Below are 27,461 nucleotides of genomic sequence, written 5' to 3'. Positions count from 1 at the left end.
GAGAAGTGATGCTAGTCCAGTACCAGGCCTAGCCTTTCAGAAAACTGGCAGTGCCTACTGCCACCCTCTCCGCACTGCGGGAGTCCTGAGCTGCCAGGTGAGAAGCATAGTCAGCTTGCTGGAGAGACCACACAGGGAGAGGGAGGCTGAGCCAGCCAGCCAGCATCTGAACACAACTGCATCAGAGACCCCAGCAAGACCTGCAGAACAGTCAACCCACAGAACCATGAGAGCTAATAAAATGGGGGTGGTTTAAAGGCACCATGTTTTGGGTAGTTTGTTTCACAGGAACATATAACTGACAACACTGACAAAGCAGAGACACACACACCCATGTGTGCGTGCGCACACACACACTCCCCTCTTCCAAAACACTATAAACCAACATCACTCACAGTTGCAAAATTCCCTAATGACAGGAAATCAAATCTTGCAGTTCACTGGATGGTTAACACACCATGGCCAAGCAGACTATAGCCCAGGGAATGCAAGATAGTTCAACAACACAGTTCTATTTAAAGAATTCATTACATTAGGGAGTTAAGTCTGAAACCATATGATCATCACTCAAGTTCCAAAAGCTCACTTGGAAAAACAATATTTGTTAATTACTGCTGTTCTGTTTGTTTTTAGTTATACTATTGAATTTATTTTGAGGCTTCAAGTTGCAGTGAGGAAGGCCATAAGTTTTGGTATTTTTTCTGGAGAAGGATGTGCTAGAAAGGTTGATAAAGAAGACTGTGGCATTCCAATCAAGTTAGGGAAAAGATAAGCTGCCAGCTATCACCAGCAGCAGTCAACATGTTTCTGAAGGTTCTGGGCAACAATATCAATGCGAAAAAGAAATGAGTCTATACAAATATTAGAATTTAGCCACATCATCTTAATTTGCAGCTTTCTTACATCTATCAGCCAGAGCCAATTAGAAAATAGAACAGAAAAAAGATTTCATTCACATTAGGAACAAAAACTAGAAAATAATTGGGAACCCACTTAAAAAGAAATGGCATTGTACTTTATGTATGTAACCAGCGAACAGTGAGCACATTGGATGGTGGTATTTAGTAGGTGAGGAGAACTTGCTTTCATTTTCAACACTGTATTTTTTTTAACTGTGCATTTATTACCTTCATAATAAGAAAACATGATATATGTGTAAAATTCTAGCCACAATTCTAAATACAGAGCCAGTCAATATAAATCAATAAAACCTCCAAAATTTCAAATTCAACTGGTATACATTCACTTCAAATAAGGAATATACTTTATTATTTTATATGGGTAACTAAACAAAAAATACATTGTCTAATCAAAGTTGGGGAATGATGCTGGGCTGGCCACACGGCCATGTCTTCTTGGCTGTTGATCCTGCCACCTGGCTCCGGGACCTGGGCTTGTTGTGTGCGTGGTTCCACATGCTCTGGGAGTTGAATACGAGGGAAGGAAGTGACTACAGACCGGCAGTTAGACGTCAACATCACCCATCTCATTCACTCGGGAAATTTTCCTTATTGTGTATCACCAAAGATTTAGATGAAAACCTGATCTGGCCTGAAAACTATGGGGAGAAATTATTTTTAATAATGTAAATAATCTGCAAAGGGAAGCCTACTGACCTAAGTAGGTCTGTTATGAAAACATACAGATCCACATGGTAGGAAAAGGTTTCTATAACTTGATTTCTTGAATATAATTTCAGCCAGAAACAGTCTCCTATATAAAAATGAAACTGCACATGCAGTGTGTGCCAGGTACCAGGCTTATCTGGACTTTTACATTTGAATGCCTCTTTCCGATCACTGGGCTGCACAGGGAGGTGACTGGTGGGGAAAGGCCACTGAGTACCAGGTAACACCACTCTGTGCCTCTCCAGCTCCTACACCATTCACAGTTCATTGGACAAAGAAACTGCCCTCCACTTGGCCGACCAACTCTTCAAGTGACTTTTCAGTCAAGGTAAGTCTGGGGGAAGACTGCACAAAGTTCCTTTTCTAGCCCCAATTTCTATTTTTCTTTCCAAAGTGGTGATACTGGTGCTCACCTACAAGCTTGTAGGCAGGCACAAGCCAGACAAGCCACCACTGTTGGAAATGGGCAAAACCCATTGTGTCCTTCCTTTCTTCCCAAATAGCCAGATGACAAATTAGTACATCTTTAAACATTAAATATACTGAAAATTTTTATGGACTGTCATCTCTACCTGTGCATGTGATTTGGAAACATGTATTCTAGAAATTCAGACTCCTGGCTTGCACAATGCACAGCAGCAGAAACAACACAAGGCGCACAGGACCCACCTGCTCCCTATACAGCCACGTGAAACTCTCTCATTGTTTAAAAGAGATACAAATGTAATAAATGTTCACTTTCATTTAAAAAAAAACACACATTGTAGTAACTGTAGGAGTGTCATCATTATAGATACAGCCTATTACAAAGACGAGGAGGAATCCTGTACAACAGAAAAATATACCACATTCCTTAGCCAAGTATTCCTGACTATCTTAAAGGATGCAACTTTTAAAACCAAAGAGGGGTGGGGATGAAGGAGGGTGTAGAAGCTTCCGTGGCTGGGTTCCACCATGCACCACAGGGAAGCCTGGCAGTACCCCAGGGTGAGGTCAGGACAGGACGTGCTCCAGAATGCCTTGTCTAATCAGCTGCTCACATTTCCACCTGGGTAAAAAGTGCTACAGGGAAAAGAGTAGGGGGAGAGGAAGAGAAATGAGTGAAAAGAATTTTAAATTACATTTTGCACCATTAAAAAGCAGCAACTGATTATATCTATTTCAAACTCCAACAGCTAAGTAGTTAAAAGCTAAGTTATAGTTGCTGTTTTAATCAACTGAAATTGATGCCACTTAGAGCTGTACTGAATTCCTTATTTTTATAAACAAATTCATAGTTTATGTTAAATTTAACTAAAGCCTTCTGAATTCTAGTCGGCATTTTCCTTAGTGTTTCCATTTTTTAATTTGTGCACAGAAAATCCAGATGGGTGAGATTCTGGGGCACTGTATTACAAGTGGTGCAACAGCTCATTAAGGGGACAAACCAAAGGAGTCTTCTCCATTACCTCTCTTCCAGGATTTGAGTCTGAACATTTATTCTTTTAATAACAACAGTGGCCACTTTTCTCCTGTATTTCTCAAGGATGAAGTCTTTGTAAGCTATGACATGGGTGCTCTTCCCAGGCTATGTGAAGATGCTGGGACCCAGCTACCATCTGCCATCCCTGCCTTCCTGGGGGGACACTGCTCTTGTTCTGAGGCTGAAAGGAGTCTCCTCGTCTGAGTCCCTCTCAGAACACAGGGGCTTAAAGCAGAAGTGCACATTTACTAAACCCTGGAGTGCAGAGGTGCAGGAAGCAAGGCAGGGCGACTTTGCAAGCTCACAGGTGACCAAAGACATCTCAGACGATTCAGACATACTGGGGTGAAAACTACAAACAGTGGTTAGGAAGGACAGAGCAAATAACCTTAGAAAATGACTCAGCAGGAGGGATCATCCAAACTCCTCAGGGAAGCAAGATGTAACGTCAGGGGCACTGGACATCTGAGGGTCCCTCCTCACAAACTCCAAGGCCTCATGCAAGACCTAATTCCTTCAAACCAGTCACGAGGACACACAGGCCAAGGACTGTTCTCTAACTTGTTAACAGAATGTTTAAAATGCCTAAGAATGCACAATGTAAACAAGGAAAACACTGTATAGAGTTGTTCGTCTAACAGCCATCACAGCATCTACTAACAAGAGGAGCCTCTGATTTCTGGACAAACAGAGCGTGCTTGCCGTCTTGACAAGTATGCAAGAACGGATGGGATGAAAACGTCGCCCTGTGAACGTCTCACAGGATCTGGATGATCGGCACCACAGATTCCATAGAAAACTGGTTTTAGATGTCATCAGACATTCTGAAGCCCCTTAATATCAGCTATAGATTATGTTTTTAAAATTGTTTCCCATTTTTATGATTGAGGGTGTGGCAATACTGAGACAAGGTTAAAAGCATCTCAGGAGGAAGGCTTTTGCATGGTCCATACAGAAGATGACAACTGTCTAGCAAGGGAGAAGATGGAGGAGGGGCTCGGCCGGCTTCCGCCTGCCCCAGCCCCACCAGGCACTCCAGGCTGGAGAATCACTGTCTCGGCACACCTGGTGGGAAGGTCAGCCGTAAAGTTGAGAGAGAAAGTCAGCCACAGGACAGTGTTTGAGGTGAAGTGACGTTTTCTCGTGTCTTACTTTATGAGGGTAGTTTTGCTCTTGTGAACCAGAGCCTCACGCTGTGCTCCAGAAATACAGATCTTTCTGAGCGCATTAGTTCATCACCTGCTTTCTATTCATCGGTAGCCTACTGCAAAGAGGACGCTGGGAGGGAAAGTTCTGCCTTAACAACCAAAGATTTTAATGTACCTTGAAAATCTGTCTTTAAAATATTCAACCTTTGTTTTAGGAAACTATTTAAAGCTCCAAGGTTCTAGTAAAATGAGAGATCGACTTAGCCTTTCTGAGGGAAACAAGCCCAAAAACCACAAGACCTGAAGTATGCTTTTGCTCCAGGACATAAACAAAATCAACCTCAAGGATTTAGGGTCATTGGACTCTAACTGGTTGATGATAAGATGGGAGGCAAAGAAAGCAGGGGAGTGGTTTTCATTAGGTCAATTTTCCTCTTCTGCTGACGTGACCACAGAAAACTGAGATAGGATAAAAATAAATTTAGCTAATGTGAATTCACCTAATGTGAACTTGAAGATTTCTAAGGAAACAATAAATATATTGAGATTCTTTATAAGGAAAACTTTAGTTTCAGTCACAGCTTCACAATTTTAATCTTTCTTTGTTAAATTGTTATGTTTATATATGAAATACTGAGAAAATTTTGATCCATATCATTATTTGTTTGCTAAAGAACTAGGATTTAAAAGGTGAAGTACAAGCTGAAAACAAGTGCTTAGCACTTTTTAATAAATTATAATTCGAAGAAAGGAGCTAAATCCAACAATTTAATAGCCCATTTAACTAGAATAAGGCCCATTGTGATAATTTCCCAGGAAAATGCTTAGTGTTAAATACAAGCAATACCCTAGGTAAATTAACAAAACTATTCTTACTATATGCAACATTTGCTTCAAGTCCTTATATTTAGAAAAAGAACAAAACAGGGTGTCATATTGAAATAATGCCTATGATACAAATGACCATCACAAGGTGATATTTATTTTTCTCCCGATTCCAACATTTCCATCATGCAAGACTCTTACAAGATTTAAGGTATCTTAAGACAAGAAATACCTGGCTATTTTTTTTTAATAGGACTGAAGTACCATCATCAACTTCAAATTCTCCATAGTCTTTTAGACACCGTACCTGAAACGAAAAACTGATGTTTTATCTAAACTATTTTTTAACATGTAGTGCCCATAAAGTAAATGGAGGTTATCTAAATACCCATACAGCAGAAGTACTAGGCATTCTATTTGTTTGTTTCTTCTCTGTAGCTAGGCCTAGTACTCCTTCCTGGGGTACTCTAGTGGGTCCAGCTGTCCTGTTTTGATGAGGAGGAAGATGAATGTCAAAATTTCCAAATGTCTGTGTATGTCAACACTGACAGCAAGGAAACCCAGCAGGGTGCTATGGGGAGACAAGATCACTGGATTCCTTCCCTTCTGCAAATTCTGAAAAACCGAGAGTTGAAATACATATCTACAAAAAAAGAGAATGTTTTAGATCTACTCCAACCTTCCTCTTAAAGATCCCTCCCATAAAATATCAATATCTGAGAAGAGGACATAGGTTAAGTCTGCAAAATTTCGGTTTTAAAGACATTATTACAGAGGGCTGGCCCCGTGGCCGAGTGGTTAATTTTGCGCACTCCACTTCGGCAGCCCAGGGTTTCGCCAGTTCGAATCCGGGACGCGGACATGGCACTGCTCATCAAGCCACGCTGAGGCGGCGTCCCACATGCCACAACTAGAAGGACCCACAACTAAAATTACAGAACTAGGTACCAGGGGGGCTTTGGGGAGAAAAAGGAAAAATAAAATGTTTAAAAAAAAAAACCCAGAGATTATTCCAATCTCCTTCGATATTCAGACTGTTTCCCAGGAATACTTAGAAGTACACCATGAAAGACTCATGTTGTAAGAAACAGGAGAGATTCTTAGTCGGAACCGGGAGGTGTAAGGCAGCGTTTTGATAACTACTTCTGCAACTGCAGAGAAGGACTGTTCAAATGTGTCTTTAGAGAGGCCACAGACCTGGCTGCAGCTCAACGTGCTGCCACAGGAAAGCAGGAGGACATTTTTCATCTCCTGTGAGAACTCAGGACTAGAGTTGATTCTCCTGAGCACTAGCTGCGGTATTAGTAAAGCCAGCTCCAGCAGCGAGTTCCAGTCTGCTACTTTTCCTATATAATTTCATAATGTCCTGTGATCCCTCCGGAATCTTATCATACTCCCAAAGGTATTTTAGCTTCGTTCGAGAAATACTCTTTTAGAAAAATCCCCCCCACCACCTTTTTGCTTCTTTAAATAGACTTTTACTATGGCAAATCTCAAACATATTCAAAAGTAAAAAGACTAATATGATGAAACCTCATGTCCCACCAACTGGCTTCAACAATTATCAACATGTGGTCAATCTTGTTGCCTCATCCACTTCAGGATTATTTTGAGGCAAAGCCTAGATATCATTTCATTTCATCTATAAATATTTTAGTATGTACTTCTACCAAATAAGGTTCTTTTTTAAAAACATAATCTCAAACCATTATTGCATCTTATTAATAATTTTTAATATGAAATATCCACTTAGTGTCCAAATTTCCCCATCTGGCTCCTGAATTTTTTTAAAGTTGCCATGTTCAAGTCAGAGTCCAACAAGAGCTACATATTACACGCTTCTGATACATCTCCCACTATCTTTTAATCTAGAGGGTTCTCTCCCTTTTCCCCCTTCCTGTTGGCAGTGTATTTGTTAAAGAAACTGGGCAGCTTGTTTGGTAGTTTCCCACAAACTGGATTTTGTTGTGGATTCCTGTGGGGTCATTTAACATGTTCCTCTGTCCTTGAATTTCCTATAAACTGGATGTTAGGTCTAGGGGCTGGATCAGATCAGGTTTGATTTCCTGGCAAATGGTGTGACATACTTCCTGTTAGAAGGCTTTCCGAAGCGCAAAACGTCTGGTTGTCCCTTTTTGGATGTTAAGACTGATCAATGGGTCCAGGTGTCATACCTGCCTTTCCATATCCATCCATTATTAAGGTTCGTTAACTTTTCACCTAATGGTTTCAGTAGCTATTTGCCTGCATGCATTAGGGCTACAAAACAGCATTAATCTAGTTCTTTGATTGCTGCTGCTTTTATTAGCTGGAATTCTTCTATAAGAAACGAATTTCCAGGGCTGGCCTGGTGGCACAGCGGTTAAGTGCGCACATTCTGCTTCGGCAGCCCGAGGTTTGCCGGTTTGGATCCCAGGTGCGGACACAACGCCGCTTAGCAAGCCATGCTGTGGTAGGTGTCCCACATATAAAGTAGAGGAAGATGGGCACGGATGTTAGCTCAGGGCCAGTCTTCCTCAGCAAAAAGAGGATTGGCAGCAGATGTTAGCTCAGGGCTAATCTTCCTCAAAAAAAAAAAAGAAATTTCCCTTGTAAACAAATTGGCTACCCTGAGACAGTTTGTACAGCAAAGGCAGATGGATATTTGATTCCATTCTTTTATTTACCACTTTTCAAAATGAGCTGCATCCCTCATATTCTCCAAGCGGACCCAAAGATGTTTTATTTTTTTAATTGTTGTTTGGTCTTTGTTGTCGTTACGCATTCGTGCTTCTAATGTAACGGATGTGATTCAGTTCACTGCAGTTAATAATCTTGATGCTCAAACTGTCCCTTCCTTGGCCAGTGAGCACTCCTTCAAATGGGCTCTCCAGCCCTTTTCGCACTCCTCATGTGGTCCTCGACACTTTCTTTGCTTTTTAGGAAGACAAGGTGTTCCCTGCTCAGATTGTACACTTTTTATCTAAGACCTGGACTCAGCCTTTTTTTTCCCAAGGAGTCCTTGTTTCCTTTAGTGGAAAATGGCATTTAGACTCCAGAATTTAGAAGCTCATGGCTACTGGGTTGGTTGTTGTTTCTAGGCCTTTGCAGCAGACAGAGCTAAGAAATACTTTTTTAGAAAAAGAGACGATTTAACATGAGTCCATGCTGATATTTCAACTCGAGTTTGGGAATATAGGATTTTCTTTTTTTTTTTTTTAAAGATTTTATCCTTTTCCATTTTCTTCCCAAAGCCCCCCAGTACATAGTGGTATATTCTTAGTTGTGGGTCCTTCTAGTTGTGGCATGTGGGACACCGCCCCAGCATGGCTCGATGAGCGGTGCCCTGTCCACGCCCAGGATTCGAACCGACAAAACCCTGGGCGGCCCGCAGCAGAGTGGGTGAACTTAACCACTTGGCCACAGGGCCGGCCCCGTGGAATATAGGATTTTCACTTAACTTTTTCATTTTAGTATTTGAATCCTTTTCTCTTATTTTGAGTATTTTGGTTCCTAGTGCCATTACTTTTTTGCTCTATCCGTCAATATATAAATTGTTACAAAATAACAGTAAACAATATTACTAATAATATAATCACTAAAAACAGGTTACACTTTCTTTCTAATTCTTTTCATGCTTAGAACACACCCACTAGAGATGTATAATAAAGTGATGTGTTTTAAAGTAATTTAAAATATTTCCTGTTTGACTAATCCACCAACTTGAAACACAGGTTCGTTTGTTTCTTTGTGCTTTCAAACTTTGTGGGTTGCTTTTCCACTTTGATTTAATTTTGTTTTAGTAATATGTAAAATACCTACATGGTTTCAAAGTTAAAACTGTTAAAAGAGGTATATTAAAAAGATTTAGCTGTTTTATCCTATTCCCGCCATTCCCCCAGAGGTAACATTTTTGGTTTGGGTTTATGTTTCCTTTCTTTTTTAATATAAGCTGATATATATTCATATACCCTCCTCTTCTTAGACCAAAGTCAGCACAACCTACGTGCTAAAGAAAAATCCATTTTACAAAAGTATACTCACTTCTATATATAGGCTTTTTGGAGGTTTCATATCCTGTGTAATGTCCAAACCTTCATCTCCTCCCAGTGACCTCATATAAGTAGCAAGGGATTTTTTATAATGATTGAACCACTCCATCTGCAAACATAAAGATGGTCATTTGACAAAGTTATAAGAAAACAAACTTGAAGAAATTGTACACTTAGCCTTTCAGAAGCAGCACACATCCCCATCCCCATACTGCGACCATTAATTCATTTAAGCGACAAATATTATTGACTGCTTGCTGTGAACCAGGCACTGATCTGGGTACTCAGGATGGATCATTTAACAAAGTGAACAAAAATCTCTGTTCTTGTAGAACTTACATCCCAGCGTACTTAATCACAGACCTAAGGAACATTCCACCACAAAGAGAATCATGAAAAATACACCATTTCAGAATTATAATCTCTTAAAACTCTGCATTGACAGTTTTCCTGAAAACTGTAAAACATTGTTGAGAAAAACACTCAAATGTCCATCAACTGAGGAATGGATGAGATATGTACATCTGTACAATGGAATATTATTCAGCCATAAATCAGAATGAAGTTCTGTGGTAACATGGATGAGCCTTGAAAACATGCTAAGTGAAAGACACAAAAGGCCACACGTTGCATGACTGACTTACATGAAAAAGCCATAATAGGCAAATCTATGGAGGAAATAGAATAGTAATTTCCAGGAGCTGAGAGGAGGGGAGAGAATATGAAGTAAATGATAACGTTTACAAGGTTTTTGGGGGGAGTGATGAAAATGTTCTGGAATAAGATGGTGATAATGAATGCACAACTGTGAATATACTGAAAATACTATAGACACACACACACACACTCTGACACTTTATGGAAAACCCCCAAATAATAATGCCAGTTTTGCTTTTGTTTTTTTTTTTAAATATTGGCACCTGAGCTAACAACTGTTGCCAATCTTTTTTTTTTTCCTCCCCCAATTCCCCCAGTACATAGTTGTATATATATATTTTAGTTGTGGGTCCTCCTAGTTGTGGCATGTGGGAAGCCACCTCAACGTGGTCTGATGAGTGATGCCATGTCTGAGCCCAAGATCCGAACCGGTGAAACCCTGGGCCACCGACGGCGGAGCGCGCAAACTTAACCACTCGGCCATGGGCCGGCCCCAATAATGCCAGTTTTTTAATCCTACTAATGGATCACTAATAAATAACATAAGGGATCCTTTATTTTGTTAAGCAATAACACAGTTTTCCATATAGCCTTGCATTTAGAATTACTCCTACCATCCTCATCACAGTATATAATAAATAAATACACACCAAGAACTGCTGAAAACCAGATGTTAAAAACAAAAAGAGAAATACCATAAATACTATTACAGAACAATGCCAGAACCTCAGCATTTTCCAAATTCATAAAGTTGAACAGTGCTAACTTACTTCTTCAGCAGACATGTGAAATCGTAAAGCATTTGGCAAGACACTGCCATATTCCCACCTGAGTGCTCTAATTCGAAGCAATCGGTCATACCTAGGACATTAAGAAGGTATTAGATGGCATAACAAAAGGGACATCAGAAGTTGTTTTGATCAGGAGAGACTCAAGACTACAGCAACCTCAGTGTAACATGTGGACTTTCTTTGGCTCCCGAGGCAAATGAACAAACTGTAAGAAGATCTTTGGGACAATGGGGAAAAATAAATGTGAACTGACTAGATGCTGGGAAGGCTTGTTCACTTTTCTAGGTATGAGAATGGTACAACGTCATGGGAGAAAAGGTCCAAAAGGCACTTTTCTTAGAGATGTATACTGAAGTGTTCAGCAGGAAAATGTCTGCCATGGACAAATAAAACAAGATGAAGCAAACATGGCAAAATGTTAAAAACTGTTAAACCTATATAACCAAGGGGGTTTGTTATCTTATTCTCCTAGTTTTACAAATACTGAAATTTTTCATAATAAGAAAATTTTAAATGGAAAAAAGAGAGTTTAGAATGCTTATCAAGGAAAAACAAATCTAAGAAATCCTGTTATCCATCTGAAACGGCTAATTAGGAAACCACACAAAAACCCCTCCATCGTTCCCTGCCACTCCAAGCAAACAAACTGAGAAGCTTACAGGTATGCTACAGTGCAGCGTCGATTTCTTAACAAAGAACAGTGTCGAAATTTGATGGTTGGTATCAAATCACCTCGCCCACCTGACTTCGCTTCATTCCTGGTGAGAACATTTAAAGAGGAAAAGAACAAATATGTATATTTTACTATAAGTAAAATTTTCAAAGCCAACTAACAACTGACTTCCATGCTTGTTTTAACCTATTTATGGTTAGCAGTTAACCTAAGCAAATAGTACCTGCCTCCACAACAGAGCTTTTACTACTATGTTAAAGATAAAAAAGCCAAAAGCTAAATAATTTGCCTAAGATCATACCACCAGCATTTCATTTAACCATTTGGTACTTTGCATTTTTGCACACTGATTATTCTCCATTATTTCCAAAAGACAAACACTGTGTTTACTCACTTTCTAGAATCCCTGTACCATGCTGGGACAAGAGACAAACCTGACATCAGAGTTCATAAGATTATGGTCTTATATCGTGTTTCTATTCCAAATCCTTGTTATAGTAAAATGAGTTAAAATGGCCCTTCAATCATCCAACAAACATTTCTTGATCTTCGACTATGTGCATGTACTACACTCAGTGTTCTTCACAAAAAGAGGGAGAAAATTTTGGTTTTACCCTATAAAATCTACATCTTCTTAGATATTAGACAAGTATGACATTTAAAAACCAGATATACAATTGTTCAATGGGTACAGAGTTTCAGTATTAGGAGAGGAAGAGTTACGAGGATGGATGGTGGTGATGACTGCCCAGCACTATGAATGCATTTATTACACTCAACTGTAGAATGAAAAATGGTTAAGATGACAAATTTTATGTTGTATGTATTTTACCACAATAAAAATAAAATTGGGAAAAACAAAACATAACCAGATTTACAGAATGAATAAAAATCTACTTCGGAGTTTTAAAAGGAACGAGATGAGTATGAGGATGTCTTCATGCAGTGCCTGCTACAGGCCCTGAAAAAGAGGCAAAATATAGATTAAGTTATTGTCAAATTATTTTGACAAATAATTTTTAACCAGACACTGGTAATGGTGATTGTCTCCCCAAAAAAGAAACTAGGAGGATGGGGCACAGAATTTTGGATCGTGAATTTGCAGATGGTTCAAATACAGGGAAGACACGAAAATCATTCCGACTGGATCCACTCCTATTAAGCCATCTCTGAAATATGTCTTTAACCTGTTCACTTTTTACCTAGTCCAGGTCACCTCTCCCATCACCTAGATAACAGGATGCCTCCCTCTCCTCTCAGTCCCTCCATCCACAGTCCACACAGGATCCAAGGTAATCTTTTAAATCACAAATGTGCCACCACCTGCCCCATATGCTTAAAAATGTCACCTGGCATCACCCTTTGCCTGCTTATTAAGCTTCAGCCCCACTGGCCTTCAAGTGTCAGTTTCCTGAGCATCTCACCCTCTTTCATGACTCAGGGCCTTTGCATATGCTGTTCCCTCTACCTAGAATGCTCTCTGCCCACAATTACTGCCTTGCTAAAATCTATTTCTCCTTTAGGCCTCAGCTGAAATGTCTCTCCCTTGGAGAGAACGTCCCTGTTTCCTGAATCTAATTATACCTTCACTTCACTCTTCTCTCTCCTAGCACTCTGTTGCTTTCCTTCATAGCTTGTATCCCAGTTTGGTAGATGTGTATTTCACATCTGTCTTCCACACTGGACTGTGACGGCCATCGGGGCAGAAATCTTGACTATGTGGCTTACAATTGGAATACCAGAGCTTCTTAGTGGCACCCAGTCGTTTAGTACATGTTTGTTAAGTGAATGAATGAATCGCCTGAGAACTTGAGTTCAGAACTTCATGTTTACTGCAGACCTGTTGGGGTTCAGTTCCTCATTCTATTTGTAAAGATTTTTCTGTGTCTATTCTTAAGCACAACTTAAGAGTGGGAAAATGCTCCTGTGGTTCTGTGTGCTCCACAAATCTTACCAGCATGCTAGTGATTTCTATGTCCAAGTAACTGATAAACAGTGTACCTAACAAGGCCAAAGACAAACCTCATGTCACAGACAGACTTTTCTCTAGGTGGAGATTTGAATACCTCACCTTTCAGCCAGCAGTTGGTACTCTTTGGTGTCTTACTCTTCACAGACCCTGGGAACCTAGAAAATCTGTCCTACAGCCCAAATTCTCCATCGCGCCAACTACCATGGTTAGCTTTAAATCTTCCATAAATCTAGAGCCCCCTCACCCACCAAGCCATAGCCTTTGTGAACTCTACTCCACCTATCAGGAACAATGCTGCTCCTGCTAAGTTTACAAACTGCCCATTCTCCCTTTAACACATTAAGGCATCTATCAATGAAAACAAGCAGTGGAAACTATATGTTTCACCTTGTTAGGGTTTCTACTTGCTCGTGTCTTTTAGGTCTACCCTAATTTATTTCAAGTCATGTCAGTCAAACAACAAATATTTATTGAGCATCCACCATATGCCAAGCACTATTTGAATTTCCAAAGATACAGCAGTGACCAACACAAATCCCTCTTGTCCTGTGATAATCTGTACAGTGAGAGTATGATTAGGCTCACAGAGACAGAAAATCACATCTAAAAACTGAGGTAAGATTATCTGATTTCAGTATCTTAATTCTTTCATCAATCTTAAAACTTACACATCAGACTGGTTTTGTTCATATAAGGCTTTCATCTCCTCCAGAACTTGCCTGAGTCCATCCTCCTAGAACATATAAAGTAATATTGATACACATTCATTAATTCTTCCACCAAGTCTGTGGCAATATTCTATCATACTATGCTTTTCTTTGATTTACACATCTTATCAAAAAGCAAAAACACCTACTAGAATGGCTATAATAATAAGCATTGGCGAGCATGGGGAGAAATTGGAACCCTCATACATTGCAAGTAGGAATGTAAAACAGTGCAGTCTGTGGAAAATAGTCTGATGGTTCATCAAAAAGTTAAACATAAAAGTACCATATTATCCAGCAATTCTACTCCTAGGTATACACTCGAGAACTGAAAACATATATTCATACAAAAACTTGTATACAAATGTTCAGAGCAGTATCATTCCTAACAGCCCAAAATGGGACACAACAAAAGCAGTACTAAGAGGAAAGTTTATAGCAATACAGGCCTACCTCAAGACCAAGAAAAATCTCAAACAATCTAATATTACACCTAAAGGAACTAGAAAAAGAAGAATAAATGAAGCCAAAAGTCAACAGAAGGAAGGAAATGATAAAAATCAGAGGGGAAATAAATGAAATAGAGACTAAAAAGACAACAGAAAAGATCAATGAAACTAGGAGCTGGTTCTTTGAAAGGATAAACAAAATTGAGAAACCCTTAGGAAGACTGACTAAGAAAAAGAGAAGCCTCAAATAAATGAAATAAATAACAAAAGAGGAGAAATTAGAACAGGTATTACAGAAATACAAAGGATGAGAATACTATGAAAACCTATACACCAAAAAATTAGATAGCCTAGAAGAAACGGATAAATTCTTAGAATCAAACAACCTCCCAAAACTGAATCAAGAAATAGAGAATCTGAATAGACCCATCACTAGTAAGGTGACTGAAAAAATAATTTAAAAACCTCCCCAAAAATAAAGTCCAGGACCGGATGGTTTCTCTGGAGAATTCTACCAAACATTCAAAGAGGATTTAATACCTGTCCTTCTCAAACTATTCCAAAAAATTAAAGAGAAGGGAACACTTTCTAACTCATTTTATGAGGCCAACATAACCCTGACACCAAACCAGACAAGGACAACACAGAAAAAGAAAGTGATAGGCCATTATCACTGATGAACATAGATGTAAAAATCTTCAACAAAATATTAGCAAACCAAGAAAACAATACATTAAAAAAATTATACACTACCACCAAGTGGGATTTATTCCAAGGATGCAAGAATGGTTCAGTATCTGCCAATCAGTGTGATACACCACATTACAGAATGAAGGATAAAAATCACGATCATCTCAATAGATGCAGAGAATGCATTTGAAAACATACAGCATATATTTATGATAAAAACTCTGAATAAAAGGGGTATAAAAGGAAAGTACAACATAATAAAGGCCATATATGACAAACCCACAGCCATCATCATACTCAGTGGTGAAAAACTGAAAGCCATCCCTCTGAGAACAGGAACAAGACAAGGGTGCCCACTCTTGCCACTCTTATTCAACATAGTTTTGAAAGTCCCAGCCAGAGCAATTAGGCAGGAAAAAGAAAGAAAAGGGATCCAAATTGGAAAGGAAGGGGTAAAAATGTCATTATTTGTGGATGACATAGTTTTATATATAGAAAGCCATAAAGAATCCACCAAAAAATTATTAGAGACAATAAACAAATACAGTAAAGTTGCAGGGTACAAAATCAACATACAAAAATCAGTAGCAATGCTATACACTAACAATGAACTGGCAGAGAGAAAAATCAAGGAAACAACCCCATTTACATTTGCAACAAAAAGAATAAAATACCTAGGAATAAATTTAACGAAGGAAGTGAAAGACCTGTACATCAAAAACTGTAAGACATTGTTGAAAGAAATCAAAGACGACACAAAGAAATGGAAAGATTCTGTGCTCATGGATTGCAGGAATTAACATAGTTAAAATGTCCATACTTCCTAAAGCAATCTACAGATTCAATGTGATCCCTATCAAAATCCCAACAACATTTTCCACAGAAACAGAACAAAGAATCTTAAAATTTACATGGAACAACAAAAGACCCCAAAGAGCCAAAGAAATCCTGAGGAAAAAGAACAAAGCTGGAAGTCTTACACTCCCTGACCTCAAATTATACTACAAAGCTACAGTAATCAAAACAGCATGGTATCAGCAGAAAAACAGATAAGTGATTGAGGGAACAGCGCTGAGAGCCTAAAAATAAAAATAAATGCACACATCAATGGACAGCTAATCTTTGACAGAGGAGCAAGAACAATGGAGAAAGGAAAGTCTCTTCAATAAATGGTGTTGGAAAACCAGCCACATGCAAAAGAATGAAAGTAGACACTATCTTACACCATGCACAAAAATTAACTCAAAATGGATTAAAGACTTGAATGTAAGACCAGAAACCATAAAACTCTGAGAAGAAAACATAGGCAGTATGCTCTTTGACATCAGTCTTAGCAGTATCTTTTTGGATATGTCTCCTCAGGCAAGGGAAACAGCAAAAATAAACAAATGGGACTACATCAGACTAAAACGCTTGTGCACAGCAAAGGAAACCATCAACAAAACAATATGACAACCTACTGTTTGGGAGAAGATATTTGCAAATCATATACCTGACAAGGGGTTAATTTCCAAAATATATAAAGAACTCATACAACTCAAGAACAAAAAAGCAAACAATCCAATTAAAAAATGGGCAGAGGATCCGAACAGACATTTTTCCAAAGAAGATACAGAGATGGACAACAGGCACATGAAAAGATGTTCAACACAACTAATTATTAGATAAATGCAAATCAAAACAACAAGGAGATAGCATCTCATGCCCATTAGAATGGCTATTATTAAAAAGAGAAGAAATAACAAGTGTTGGAGAGGATGTGGAGAAAAGGGAACCCTTGTACACTGAGTGGGAATGTAAACTGGTACAGCCACTGTGGAATACAGTATAGAGATTCCCCCCAAAATTAAAAATAAAACTACCATGTGACCCAGCTATTCCACATCTGGGTATTTACCTGAAGAACTTGATCAACAATTCAAAGAGACTTATGCACCCCTATGTTCACTGCAGCATTATTCAGAATAGCCAAGACATGGAAACAACCTAAGTGCCCACTGACGGATGAATGGATAAAGAAGATATGGTATATATACACAATGGAATATTACACAGCCATTAAAAAAGGATGAAACCTTGCTATTTGGGACCAGAGAGATGGACCTTAAGGATATTATGCTAAATGAAATAAGTCAGATGGAGAAAGACAAATACTGTATGATTTCACTCATATGTGGAAAATAGGGGAAAAAGAAAAACACAACCACCACCAAACACATAGATACAGAGAACAGATTGGTGGTCACCAGAGGGGAAGGGGTTGAGGGGTTGGCATAAGGGGTACAAGGGCACATATATATGGTGACTGACAATAATGTACAACTAAAGTTTCAGAATGTTATAACCTATTATGACCTTAACAAAATTTTTTTTAAAACTTGTATACAAATGTTCAGAGCAGCATTATTCATAATAAACAAAAAGTGGGAACAACCCAAATGTCATCAACTGATGAATCAATAAACCAAATATGGTCTATCCATTCAATGGAATATTATTTGGCCATAAAAAGGAATGAAGCTGGGGCTGGCCTGGCGGCACACGTTCCACTTCTTGGTGGCCCTGGGTTTGCTAGTTCGGATCCTGGGTGCAGACATGGCACCACTTGGCATGCCATGCTGTGGCAGGCATCCCCCGTATAAAGTAGAGGAAGATGGGCATGGATGTTAGCTCAGGGCCGGTCTTCCTCAGCAAAAAGAGGAGGATTGGCAGTAGTTAGCTCAGGGCTAATCTTCCTCAAAAAAACCCCAAAAAAACAAAAGGAATGAAGCAGTGATACATGCATCAACATGAATGAACCTTGAAAACATGCTAAGTGAAATAAGCCAGACACAAAAGGACAAATGTATGATTCCACTTATCTGAAATATCTAGAAGAGGCAAGTTCATAGAGACAGAAAGTAGATTAGAGGTTACTAGGGGCTGGGGGATGAGGGGAATGGGGAGTTACAGCTTAATGGTTACAGAGTTTCTGTTTGGGGTAATGAAAAAGTTTTGGAAATAGGGGTGATGGTTACACGACAATGTGAATGTAATTAATGCCACTGAAGTGTACAGATAAAAATGGTTAAAATGGCAAATTTTACTACAATAAAAAATAGAAAAACAATAAAAAGGAATGAATTACTAACAACATACACAATATACATAATCAACATATTGATTAAGGATCATCTCAAATACACTGTACTGAGCAAACGAAGTCAGACATATAGGAATACATACTCCATGATTCCATCTGGCCCTTGACAGAAAATTTGCAACTCCTGACATACTGAATCCAGAAATATATAAAAAAGACAAATATAGGGGCTGGCCCCGTGGCCGAGTGGTTAAGTTCGCGTGCTCCACTGCAGGCGGCCCAGTGTTTCGTTGGTTCGAATCCTGGGCACGGACATGGCACTGCTCATCAGACCACGCTGAGGCAGCGTCCCACATGCCACAACTAGAAGGACCCCCAACGAAGAATATACAACTATGTACCGGGGGGCTTTGGGGAGAAAAAGGAAAAAGATAAAATCTTTAAAAAAAAAAGACAAATATAATCTGTAGTCATGGAAAATGAATCCTTGGTTGCCTAAGGCTGCAGGTAGGAGGTAGCTTCAAAGGGGAAAAAGGAGCCCTTGGGGTGACAGAAATCTTGATTGCGGTGCTGGTTTTATATATATATATATGGATGTATACATATGTCAAAACTCAAAAGTCTGTTAAAGAGTGTATTTTGTTGTATATAAATTATCCCTCAATAAAACTGACAACAAAAAAATCAATAGTCCTACAGAAGCAATAAGCTATGACAAAAGTATGTGAATAATTTATTATTTATTGAAAAATGGTCTTAAAAGATTACTACAAAAAAAAAAAAAAGGAACAGTTGTTTTGGTTTTACTACAAGAATAGAAAGGCCAAAGGAGTTTTTCTACTGTCCATCTTGGGACAAAGTTTCAAAAAATTTGCCTCGGAAGGATAAAAACAGAATTCTGAAATTCATAAATGTTTCACAATAAGTTTGTCAACAATAAAAAGATAAGCAACTCATCTACTTTTCCTATTCTAGTTTTAGTGTCAAAATATAAGCATTAGCAAAAATGCTTTGGCATAACTGATAGAATTACAAAATCAATTACTTAACGCTGCTCAAAGAAAACAAAAGACGTAATTTCTGATGAAAAACGTAAGCATGATTTCCACCTTCACTTTCATCAGCGGGTTAAAAAGAGACTACGGAAAAGTCTGACATTAGAATTCAGTTAAATATTCCTTTTATCAACAAATATTATTTTAAGGAATAGTTGAAACTCTTGTACAATTAATAAATCTGCAGGTATACAAAAGACAAGTGTGAAATAATTTTGCAAAAATACACACAAACTTTCGGATTTAGATTTTTTTAAACCTATAGTAGGAATTACATCCATTTTGTGCCCCTACCTCTAGCTCTGAGCCTCTGGGAGCCCAAGACAATTTTCCTAAAACTCACTTAAACTATTACCAGTTCTGCATGTAGAAAGTGGACAATCACTTCAGTTTGCTGAACACAGCACCTAGCCATGACGGATTCCGGAATGAACCAGGCAGAGTCCCCATTCTATACACACTGACTATCATTCCCCTGGGAGGAACGATTCTTGAGAGCCTGTGCAGGTCATGGGCCTATTAGCCTTCAGATCAATCAGATCAGTTCTCAGTCTGCCCCTGCTCAGCTGTGTCACAGAGGGGCCACTCTGCAGGCCTGCTGAGTCAACTACTGGCAGGTGTGTTTATCAGTGGACGGTGAATGCAACAAAAGGTGCCCTACCACACTAAGACCTAGAAGAAGGAGTACTTTACAACGTCTAAGTTCCACTCCTGGCTCCCCCAAAGTGGTAAACCAACACTTATCTTAAAATTGAGTGAAAAGGAGAGCTGGACTAAGAGTCTTAGGAGCCGGTTCCAAGGCCAGCACCTGTTGGACAAGTCTCTGCCTCTCTGGGCTTGTTTCCTCATATGCACCATGACCTCCAAAGTGCCCAGCTGTCTGGACCCCAGTGTGGAGCCATATTTAGAGCCCACATACCTCTGCATTCCAGTATCTCTAGTGAACTTCCCACTGCTGTCTTCTGACTTTTTAAATGAGGTAACTGTCCTAAAGTTGAAAGAATAACAGACTGGAATCTAGGAAACCTGTGTTCATGTTGAGGCTCCTCCTCCAATATGCTGTAAGTTCAGACAAGTATCTTAACTTGATCCATAATTTCTGCTGACTCAAGTTTCCTCATCTGTAAAATGACCTAATCATCAGACTAGGTGCCCTTTAATGTTCAAAACAAAACTCACCTTCCCCCAAACACTCTTCCTCCTGAACTCCAATGTTGTTTACTCAGCTCCCTGAGAGAGAAGCCCCCTCATTCACGAACCACCCCATCTCCACTCCTGTTCTAATAGTTACAAGTCCTGTTTGTCTCAAGCCTCTAAAGCCAGGCACCGATTTCGGGGCCCACAGACCAGACACAGTTTGAACCATACACATCTCTCACCTGGTCTATCTCCCTGCCTCCATTCTTTCTTCTCTCCAATCCATTCCCCATATTCCTGCTTTGTCCTCAAAACACAAAAAATTACCCTTTCACTCCCGTCTAAAATCCTCCACCAGCTTCCGAACGCCTTATGAATGAATACCAAACTAAAGGCCTAAAACCCACCTCTGTAGGCCATGCGCACACCCTATCTTTCAGTCACCCTCTCCTATGTGATTCCGTGTCTCTGCAGTTGGCTGGGATGCCTCGCTCCCTTCTCAGAGCGGTGACCTCATCATTCTAGGCATGGCTCACTTGCCCCCTCCTGTACTCACACTGGCCTTTCTCCTTTGTGCTCCTTGTCTACACCTCTTTGGTACCACCTATCACATTACACCCTATACCTGTTTTGGTGCCCCGCTCCCAGCAGAAGTGCCCTGGCATCCACACACGCCGCCCTATGATGGGGGAAGTAGTGGAGTACAGAATTCAGAGTGCAGGCTCTGGGGCCAGCCTGCCAGGGCTTAAATCCTAGCTTTACTTCTTACTGGCTATGTCACCATGGGCAAGATGCTTAATCTCCCCAAGCCTCCAACAGATAGCTGGAAAAAACAGAAAATAACCGTTTAGACTTCAAAGGGTTATCAGGAGGAAAAGAGATAATATCGGTTACATATGATAATTAGTCTTTGGGTGGTGAACATGATGTACTCTACACAGAAATCGCAACATGATGTACACCTGAAATTTATATAAAGTTATAAACCAATGTTACCTCAATAAAAAAAAAGATAATGTAGGTCAAGTGCTCAGCACCTTGACTGGAGGACCAGTAATAGGGAAATAAGAATAATCACAAGAGAAATAGTAGCAGCAGCAGCAGTGGCAGAAAGAAAATTAATAGTAAACACTGACTTAGCGGTTCCTGGGTGTGAGGCATTGCACAGGAAACGTGACATATACCAACCCATCAGCCCTCTCCACACTAGGCATTGGGTACTGTTACCATCGGCCTCATTTCTGCAGAGAGAGCAGAGCACGGAAAGCCCGAGCAACTCTCCCAAATCACACGACAGAGCCAGAATCCCGGCCTGGCTCCAGAGGCCTGGCTTCCCATCACCACACTGTTCTGCCTGAGCGCGCAACAAATGCCAGATCATAGGCTGCCTAGTCAGTGTCTGCTCCCACACAGGAAGAGCGACAAAGCCACACATGGGAGGGCACTAGAGACACGCGCACGGGGAAAGGCACAGTATCGCTGGGTGACACAAACGCGACGGGCTTCTTTTTCCTCCTATTCTTTGTTTTGCCACCTTCCAAAATTTTTGTCCCCGACTTTGCAGCTTACACCGTGAGAAAGTAAACCCCCCAGGGGAGGCACAAGGAAGAACTGCAAGGAAGCCGCCCGCCCCCGGCACCCCTTCGGCCCCGCCCCCAGCCCCCCTCGACCCCGCCCCCGGACCGCCCCCAGCACGCCTTCGACCCCCGCCCCCAGACCGCCCCCAGCGCCCCTCCCCTCGGCCCCGCCCCCGCCGCTCGCCTCGGCCCCACCCCTCAGCACGCCCACCTCTGTCTACCCTGACCCCCCCTTACATTGAAGGCCGGCAGCTGCCCTTCGGGCGCACGGTGCAGCTCACGGACCAGCTCCATGGCCTTTTCGCAGAACATGGCGGACGCGCCCCGGTCCCGCGGCCTTTTCAGCCGCCCGGTCTCACGCCAAACGGTCGCCGGGCTCTCGGCCGCCGCTCTTTGCTCCTGTCTTTCCCACTCCCACAGCTCCTGATCGTCGCCTCCCTTCCGTGCTTTGGCGCCAAGCTGCCCAGCCAATAGGAGTGCGCTACTGGGCCTCGCGGTGTACGGCGGCGGCAGAGGGACACTTCACTCTACGGCGCAGCGGCTTCAAGACGCGCGGAGTCGCGTGTGGGGGTCCTCCTCCGGGGAAGCACCCCGCACGTGGTGAGAGCCGCAGACTTTTTTTGAGTTCCCAGGCGGCTAACCAGGCCCATCCTCGCGCAGCATGAGACGGGAGAAATGCACGCCCCCGCAACTTCCTTTTTCCATTTGATTCATGGCGTTTCCTTTAGGTTCAAATGGGCGCGCACTTTGAGGTTGAGAAGGCAGGCCCGGAAACTTGGTTTACGTTCCCGTTAGGACGCAGCGTTTCGCAGTGTGGGTTTGACAGCTAGTAACAGGAAACGAAGTTTTATCGGGTAGCTCCAGTGTGGCAGGGATTCGGACGTGTATTTCATTTAAGTCTCACAGTTAATCCCAACGTGGTCATTAAGACTCTTGGTGCTGATTAGGAAAGAGAAGTCAGATACCTTGCCCAAGGTCTCACAGCTCGTAAAGAGGCAGACCCTGTATTCAAGCTTCCAACTCCACAGTACCACGTTTGATTTTAAAGCAGTCATTTAAAAACGTTTGTAAAATAGCTCTAGTCACAAGGACTACTGAGGGGGAAAATGCTCTAGATTAACACGAACTCACGTAGCCATATACTTGTCTAAGTGATTATGGAGATTTTCATAACTATATAGAATCAAAGGTGGGAATTACTGCTGTAGAAACGATTCGTTTTATTTGGCTATTTTTTAAAAAGCTCACTTGGATTCATTCTAGCTAACCCTAGAAACTATGTTCCTCTCTTGCAAATATACAGTAATGTGTGATCTGAGAAATGAGCATGGGAAGGGCGTACAAAGCCTCACTCCCCCTTACGTTGAGTGGCATTTCCTTTTCAGCTCAACATTAAGGGATAATTTAGCGAAGTGTTTTCACTGAATACACTATTCTCTAGTGGACTGTGCTACAGAATTGTAACCCAAAACCTTTTTAATTTTGCCATAAACCTTTTTAATTTCAGACCCCAGGCCTGAGACTCACTTCTTTACCTGTCCAATGGGGACAACAGTACCCACTTCTGAGGGGTTGTGATGATTCATTATTCCTTCAGCAAATATTGCTGAAGTGCCTATTACATCCTGGGGATTGTTCCAGACACTGAAGATGAAGCAGTGAACACAGTGCTTGCTCTCAAAGTCCACGTGCCAGTTTGGGAAAACAGAAGTACATAGATACAGATCAGATAAACTGATGGTAACTATTACTGGTGGAAAGTGCTAAGGAGAATAAGCCAAGGAGGTTCAAGAGGTGAGGCCCGAGGGTTTTGAATTCGGGTTCAGAGAAGGCACAGACCTGAAGTGGGGAAGGAGTAAGCCATGTGGATGTGTGGCCGTAGAGTGGGCAGAGAATTCCAAGCAGCAAGAATGCAAGCCCAAGGAGGGGTGTGGGTAGACGTGTGCAAGCATGGGAGGCAGTAACACTGGAGGAGGTGAGTGTGGGAGAGGGCAGTGGCTGAGACCAGGGCGAGGGCTGGAGGCCATGTAAGGAAGGCCCGTAGGCCCTCAATAAGCTTTTGGTTTTATTTTCAGTGAGATGGGGAGCCATTAAAGTGTTTTGAACAAACAAGTGACAGGATTGGACCTAGGTTTTTAAAAAAACCTTTGTGGCAGCTGAGTTAAGTAGACAGAAGTGAGGCAAAGGTGAAGGCAGGAGACCACTTAGGCTGTTAAAATAATCCAAGTGAGAGATGACGGCAGCTTGGCCCAGGGTGTGGATAGTAGAGGTGGTAAGTGGTTGGATCCTGGATAGATTTTCAAATGAGAGCTGACAAAGCTTGGTGATAGACGCTGAGGCATAAGAAGGGAGGAATCAAAGATGACCCCAGGCTTTTGGCCTGAGGAACTGCAAGGATGGAGTTTCCACTCCTGAAGTGGGGAAGGTTATGGATGGAGCTGGGGGTGGGAGAAGAGCTGCGAGCTCAGGTTTGAACATAATATATTTAGGTACCTGTAGGATATGAGAGTAGATGAGTAAACCATTGGATGGAGGAGCCGGTGGTTCAAGGAAGAGGTGTGGGCTAGAGATACAAATGTGAGTGTCACCAGTGTGGGGTGGTATTTAAACCCTGGATAATACCACTCAGAAAGTGAGTGTGGACCAAGAGTTGAGGACTATCGGCAGGGCCTAGAGCCAGCAAGAAAGACTCAGTACCTTTACATTTCTGTCTTCTCTCTAGGGCTCCTTTCCATGCTTTTTTGTTTCTCTATTAAAGAGGATTTTGTGAGTGATAGGGTCAAAATTTTTTTACACTTTAGTTTCTGGATTCCCAATCTCTGGTATAGGCTACTACAACAGTTTATAAAGAATTCACTATTTTAAATTCCAAAAGTCTATTTGGAGATATCCAAACAAATATGAATGCTGGTTGCAATATGTGGTATACAGTCAATAAAGTTCTTCTGCAATTTCGAAGTATCACTATAAGTTAATACAAGGAGCTATTTAATTTCTCAAGGCATTTCTAATTGATCTTATTAGTTGCCAGTAATTTTCAACTGACACAAATGTTGAAATAACAAAAGTTACTTTGTAATAAGTAAGCAAATCTCTTGGTGGTAGATTGTTTGTGAATAATAATGCCATATTAAAGAAAGCCAAAGCTATACAACTAAATTTGTGAAACTGTTCTTTTCTGTTTGTAGGATGGTTTGAATTCGTTCTTAACTTGGGTTTCACAAGTGGCAATTTATCTTTGAAATGGATTTTCCCCCCTTCTGCGAGTTCTGATTGCTTTATAAAAGTCTGAAATCTCATACAGGTTTTTTAAAAGTAAATTGTTTAAGCAGCTTAGTTTTCATATGTTCGGCCCAAAAGCTAAAAATTAAGCATCTATACATTTGTGTTTCAAACAAAAGTACCTGAGACCATATCTTTTTAAGTAAAGTCCTTGTGGGAAAATAGTTATAAATTACTAGATTTGTGACTTGTTACCTTTTTCCTTTTGTCTTATAAACCTTTGTAAGAGCATTTCCAGGGGTTTATCCAGATTGGGTTTCCAGTGTTGCGTGGGCGTCGGAAAGCCCGGGTGGAAGCGGAGGGAGGCAGCTTCCCGCGGGCCCCCGGCTCGCTGGGCGCCCCTTTCCGGCCCGCGACCTGCCGGCTGGGGCCCCCGATCTGCGCACCGGCGGGGCGTCCGCTCCCGACGCTGGGCACCCGGGTCGAGGTGCCCCGCCCCGACCGGGACGCCCGGGCGGCTTCGTCCGCCCTTCTCCAAGATGGCTGCGGCCGGCGCCGGGGACGCTGGGTGCGCTCCCGCAGAACCGGGAGGCGCGGGCCGGGGGCGGGGCCGGCGGGAGCCGGGCGCTGATTGGCCGGCGCTGCCGACCGGGCCCAGGCGCCAGTCCGCAGCCGGGCGCCGCGACCCGGGCTGAGATGTGAGGGCGGCAGGCGCCCGGCGGCGGCTGCGACTGCGGTGAGGGCGGGCGAGGCCAGTGGGCGCCGTGTGCGGCCGGCCGTGTGGGCCGCGGGATGAGGAAGCGGCTCGAGCCCGTCGCCCTGGAGCGGGAGCGCTGCGCCGCCTCGGGCTCGTCCTCCTCCGGCGCGGCCGCCGCGGCGCTGGACGCCGACTGCCGCCTGAAGCAGAACCTGCGCCTGGCGGGCAAGGGGCCGGCCGAGCCGCGCCACGCCGCCGACGCGGGCATGCAGCGGGCGCTGGGCAGGTAGGCGCGGCGGCCCGCGCCCCGGGCCCCGTCGGTTGCCGCCGCGAACGCCCACACCTGCCTCCACCCCGCTGCCCCCTGCCGACCTCCGGGGACGCCCTCCCGCCGCCGGGCCCGCCGGGGAGGCCGGGCAGCCCCCGCCCCCGTCGCGGCCCCGGTGCCCCCCGCGCCGAGCCCCTCCCTCTCCCGGGCGGCGGGACGAGCGCCGCTCCCACGGGTCGGGCGGCGGGGAGAGGACGGCCCGCGTGTCCGCCCCGGGGCCCTCGCGCCGGCACCTCGCGGGTCCGTCCGGCGGCTCTGCTCGGACGCCGGTGGTGAGGCGCGGCGCTCCCCGCTCGGGCCTGCCGGGCCGTGGGGCCGCTCGCGGGGCCGCCGCGTCGTCGGCTGCGGGGAAGCCTGTCGGTGCTGCGCTGGCCGTGTATCCGCGGCGCGTCCTCGGGAGTCCCCGGGGAGTCCGGAGCCGCCTGGTGGTTTGCGTTCCCGGGTTCGGGGAGGAGAGGAGCGCGCTTATGGAGAGCTGACTTCAAACTTGAGATAGGAGCATCTTTAGTAGGGACACGTCTCTCCCCACGTGCTGGTTTCTTAATTTATCATTCGCGGCAGTTTTGAAGCCTTGGTGTTTGAAGAAGTTAATATGTGATGTGCTCAGAGTGCGGCAGAGTCATTTCTTTTGGAGTCGACTGGAACGCCCTTAATTGACACTGGCCGCTTAAGGGTAAAATGTTTAAGTAGCCCCTTCAAAATTTCAACTTTATTGCTTAAAAGATGATGAAGTTGCACTATAGACTCCTCTAAGTCAGTGGTTCCCAATCCTGCCAGGAGGACAGGGACTGACAATATTTTTGTTTTGTGTAAAATTATCTGGCCACTGGTCAATGTCTTTTGTGAAAGGAATCTAATCTCTCTCCTGTGGAAAGTTTTATCTGTGTTAAAAACTCATAATTGGCTTTAATGCACTTTTATTAGCAGGCTTTGCATAACATTTAGATAAATTGGGAAATTTTTCCTTTGAAGAAATCAAGTTGTGATGCGCAATAATGTTTGGGGAGACAGTGCTGGCCTGGCACTTTCCTGGAAAGTGTACTGTAATGAAAGGATCTGATTAATTTTTACTTTTGTGTCAGAGGACAAAGAGACATTCAAGTGGTGCTCATATCCTTTGGATGAACAAAAGGCTGTTAGAGGAGTGAAAAGAAAAGCAGAGGGTGGGAAGGCCAAATTTGTGTGTGACCCCAGTCTGCCGTCCCTGCTGCCTGAAGTGCTCCCCCGGACATTCTCCTGCTTTGTTCTTTCCTTCACCCAGGTCTCTGCTCATCTGTCACCTCCTCAGAGAGGCCTTCATAGCCCAGCCCATCCAGAATAACCTTTGAGC

General features: G+C 42.6%; 2 protein-coding genes across 7 annotated transcripts in view; one reads left to right on the top strand and one right to left on the bottom strand.

Moving 5' to 3' along the window:
* Positions 1–1,241: 1,241 nt before the first annotated feature.
* GINS1 (GINS complex subunit 1) lies at positions 1,242–25,652 on the bottom strand. Of its 4 annotated transcripts, none has more exons than XM_044748748.2 (8): positions 25,362–25,652; positions 22,122–22,710; positions 13,856–13,920; positions 11,202–11,300; positions 10,522–10,612; positions 9,087–9,203; positions 5,296–5,370; positions 1,242–2,690 (listed from the first exon to the last, which is right to left on the bottom strand). In XM_044748748.2, the coding sequence occupies exons 2-8, from the start codon at positions 22,194–22,196 to the stop codon at positions 2,622–2,624; spliced, it is 591 nt and encodes a 196-aa protein (XP_044604683.1). In that variant the 5' UTR covers positions 22,197–22,710; positions 25,362–25,652; the 3' UTR covers positions 1,242–2,621. The 4 variants fall into 4 exon arrangements, with proteins under 4 accessions (XP_044604683.1, XP_044604682.1, XP_070341558.1 ...); XM_044748747.2 differs by having other exon boundaries at positions 22,122–22,823; positions 25,362–25,600; XM_070485457.1 differs by lacking the exon at positions 25,362–25,652 and having other exon boundaries at positions 22,122–25,302.
* Positions 25,653–25,720: 68 nt separating this feature from the next.
* ABHD12 (abhydrolase domain containing 12, lysophospholipase) overlaps positions 25,721–27,461 on the top strand; it is an 84,447-nt gene continuing 82,706 nt past the window's right edge. For 2 of the 3 annotated variants that reach the window (XR_011494477.1, XM_044748745.2), the window contains exon 1: positions 25,746–26,089. Coding sequence is in view for 2 of the 3 variants with exons in the window: in XM_044748745.2 (XP_044604680.1) it covers positions 25,899–26,089 (191 nt within the window). In the remaining variant the exon portion in view is untranslated. Of the gene's footprint in view, positions 26,090–27,461 lie in introns of all 3 variants that reach the window. The other variant, XM_044748746.2, reaches the window with a different exon arrangement.

The sequence above is a fragment of the Equus asinus genome, chromosome 15 (assembly GCF_041296235.1).
Source record: "Equus asinus isolate D_3611 breed Donkey chromosome 15, EquAss-T2T_v2, whole genome shotgun sequence".
NCBI lineage: Eukaryota > Metazoa > Chordata > Mammalia > Perissodactyla > Equidae > Equus > Equus asinus.
The sequence above is the reverse complement of the archived record's forward strand: the minus strand, read 5'-3'. Positions and strand labels throughout refer to the sequence as shown.

What these genes read in the sequence shown, in the direction of transcription:
- GINS1 (XM_044748748.2), bottom strand. Translation starts at nt 22,196, where the DNA reads ATGTTCTGCGAAAAGGCCATGGAGCTGGTCCGTGAGCTGCACCGTGCG. An exon ending in GAACAAAACCAGTCTGATGT is followed by an intron (nt 11,301 to 13,855) that starts GTAAGTTTTAAG and finishes TGTTCTCACCAG; the next exon opens with GAATGAAGCGAAGTCAGGTG. An exon ending in CGCTGCACTGTAGCATACCT is followed by an intron (nt 10,613 to 11,201) that starts GTAAGCTTCTCA and finishes TTAATGTCCTAG; the next exon opens with GTATGACCGATTGCTTCGAA.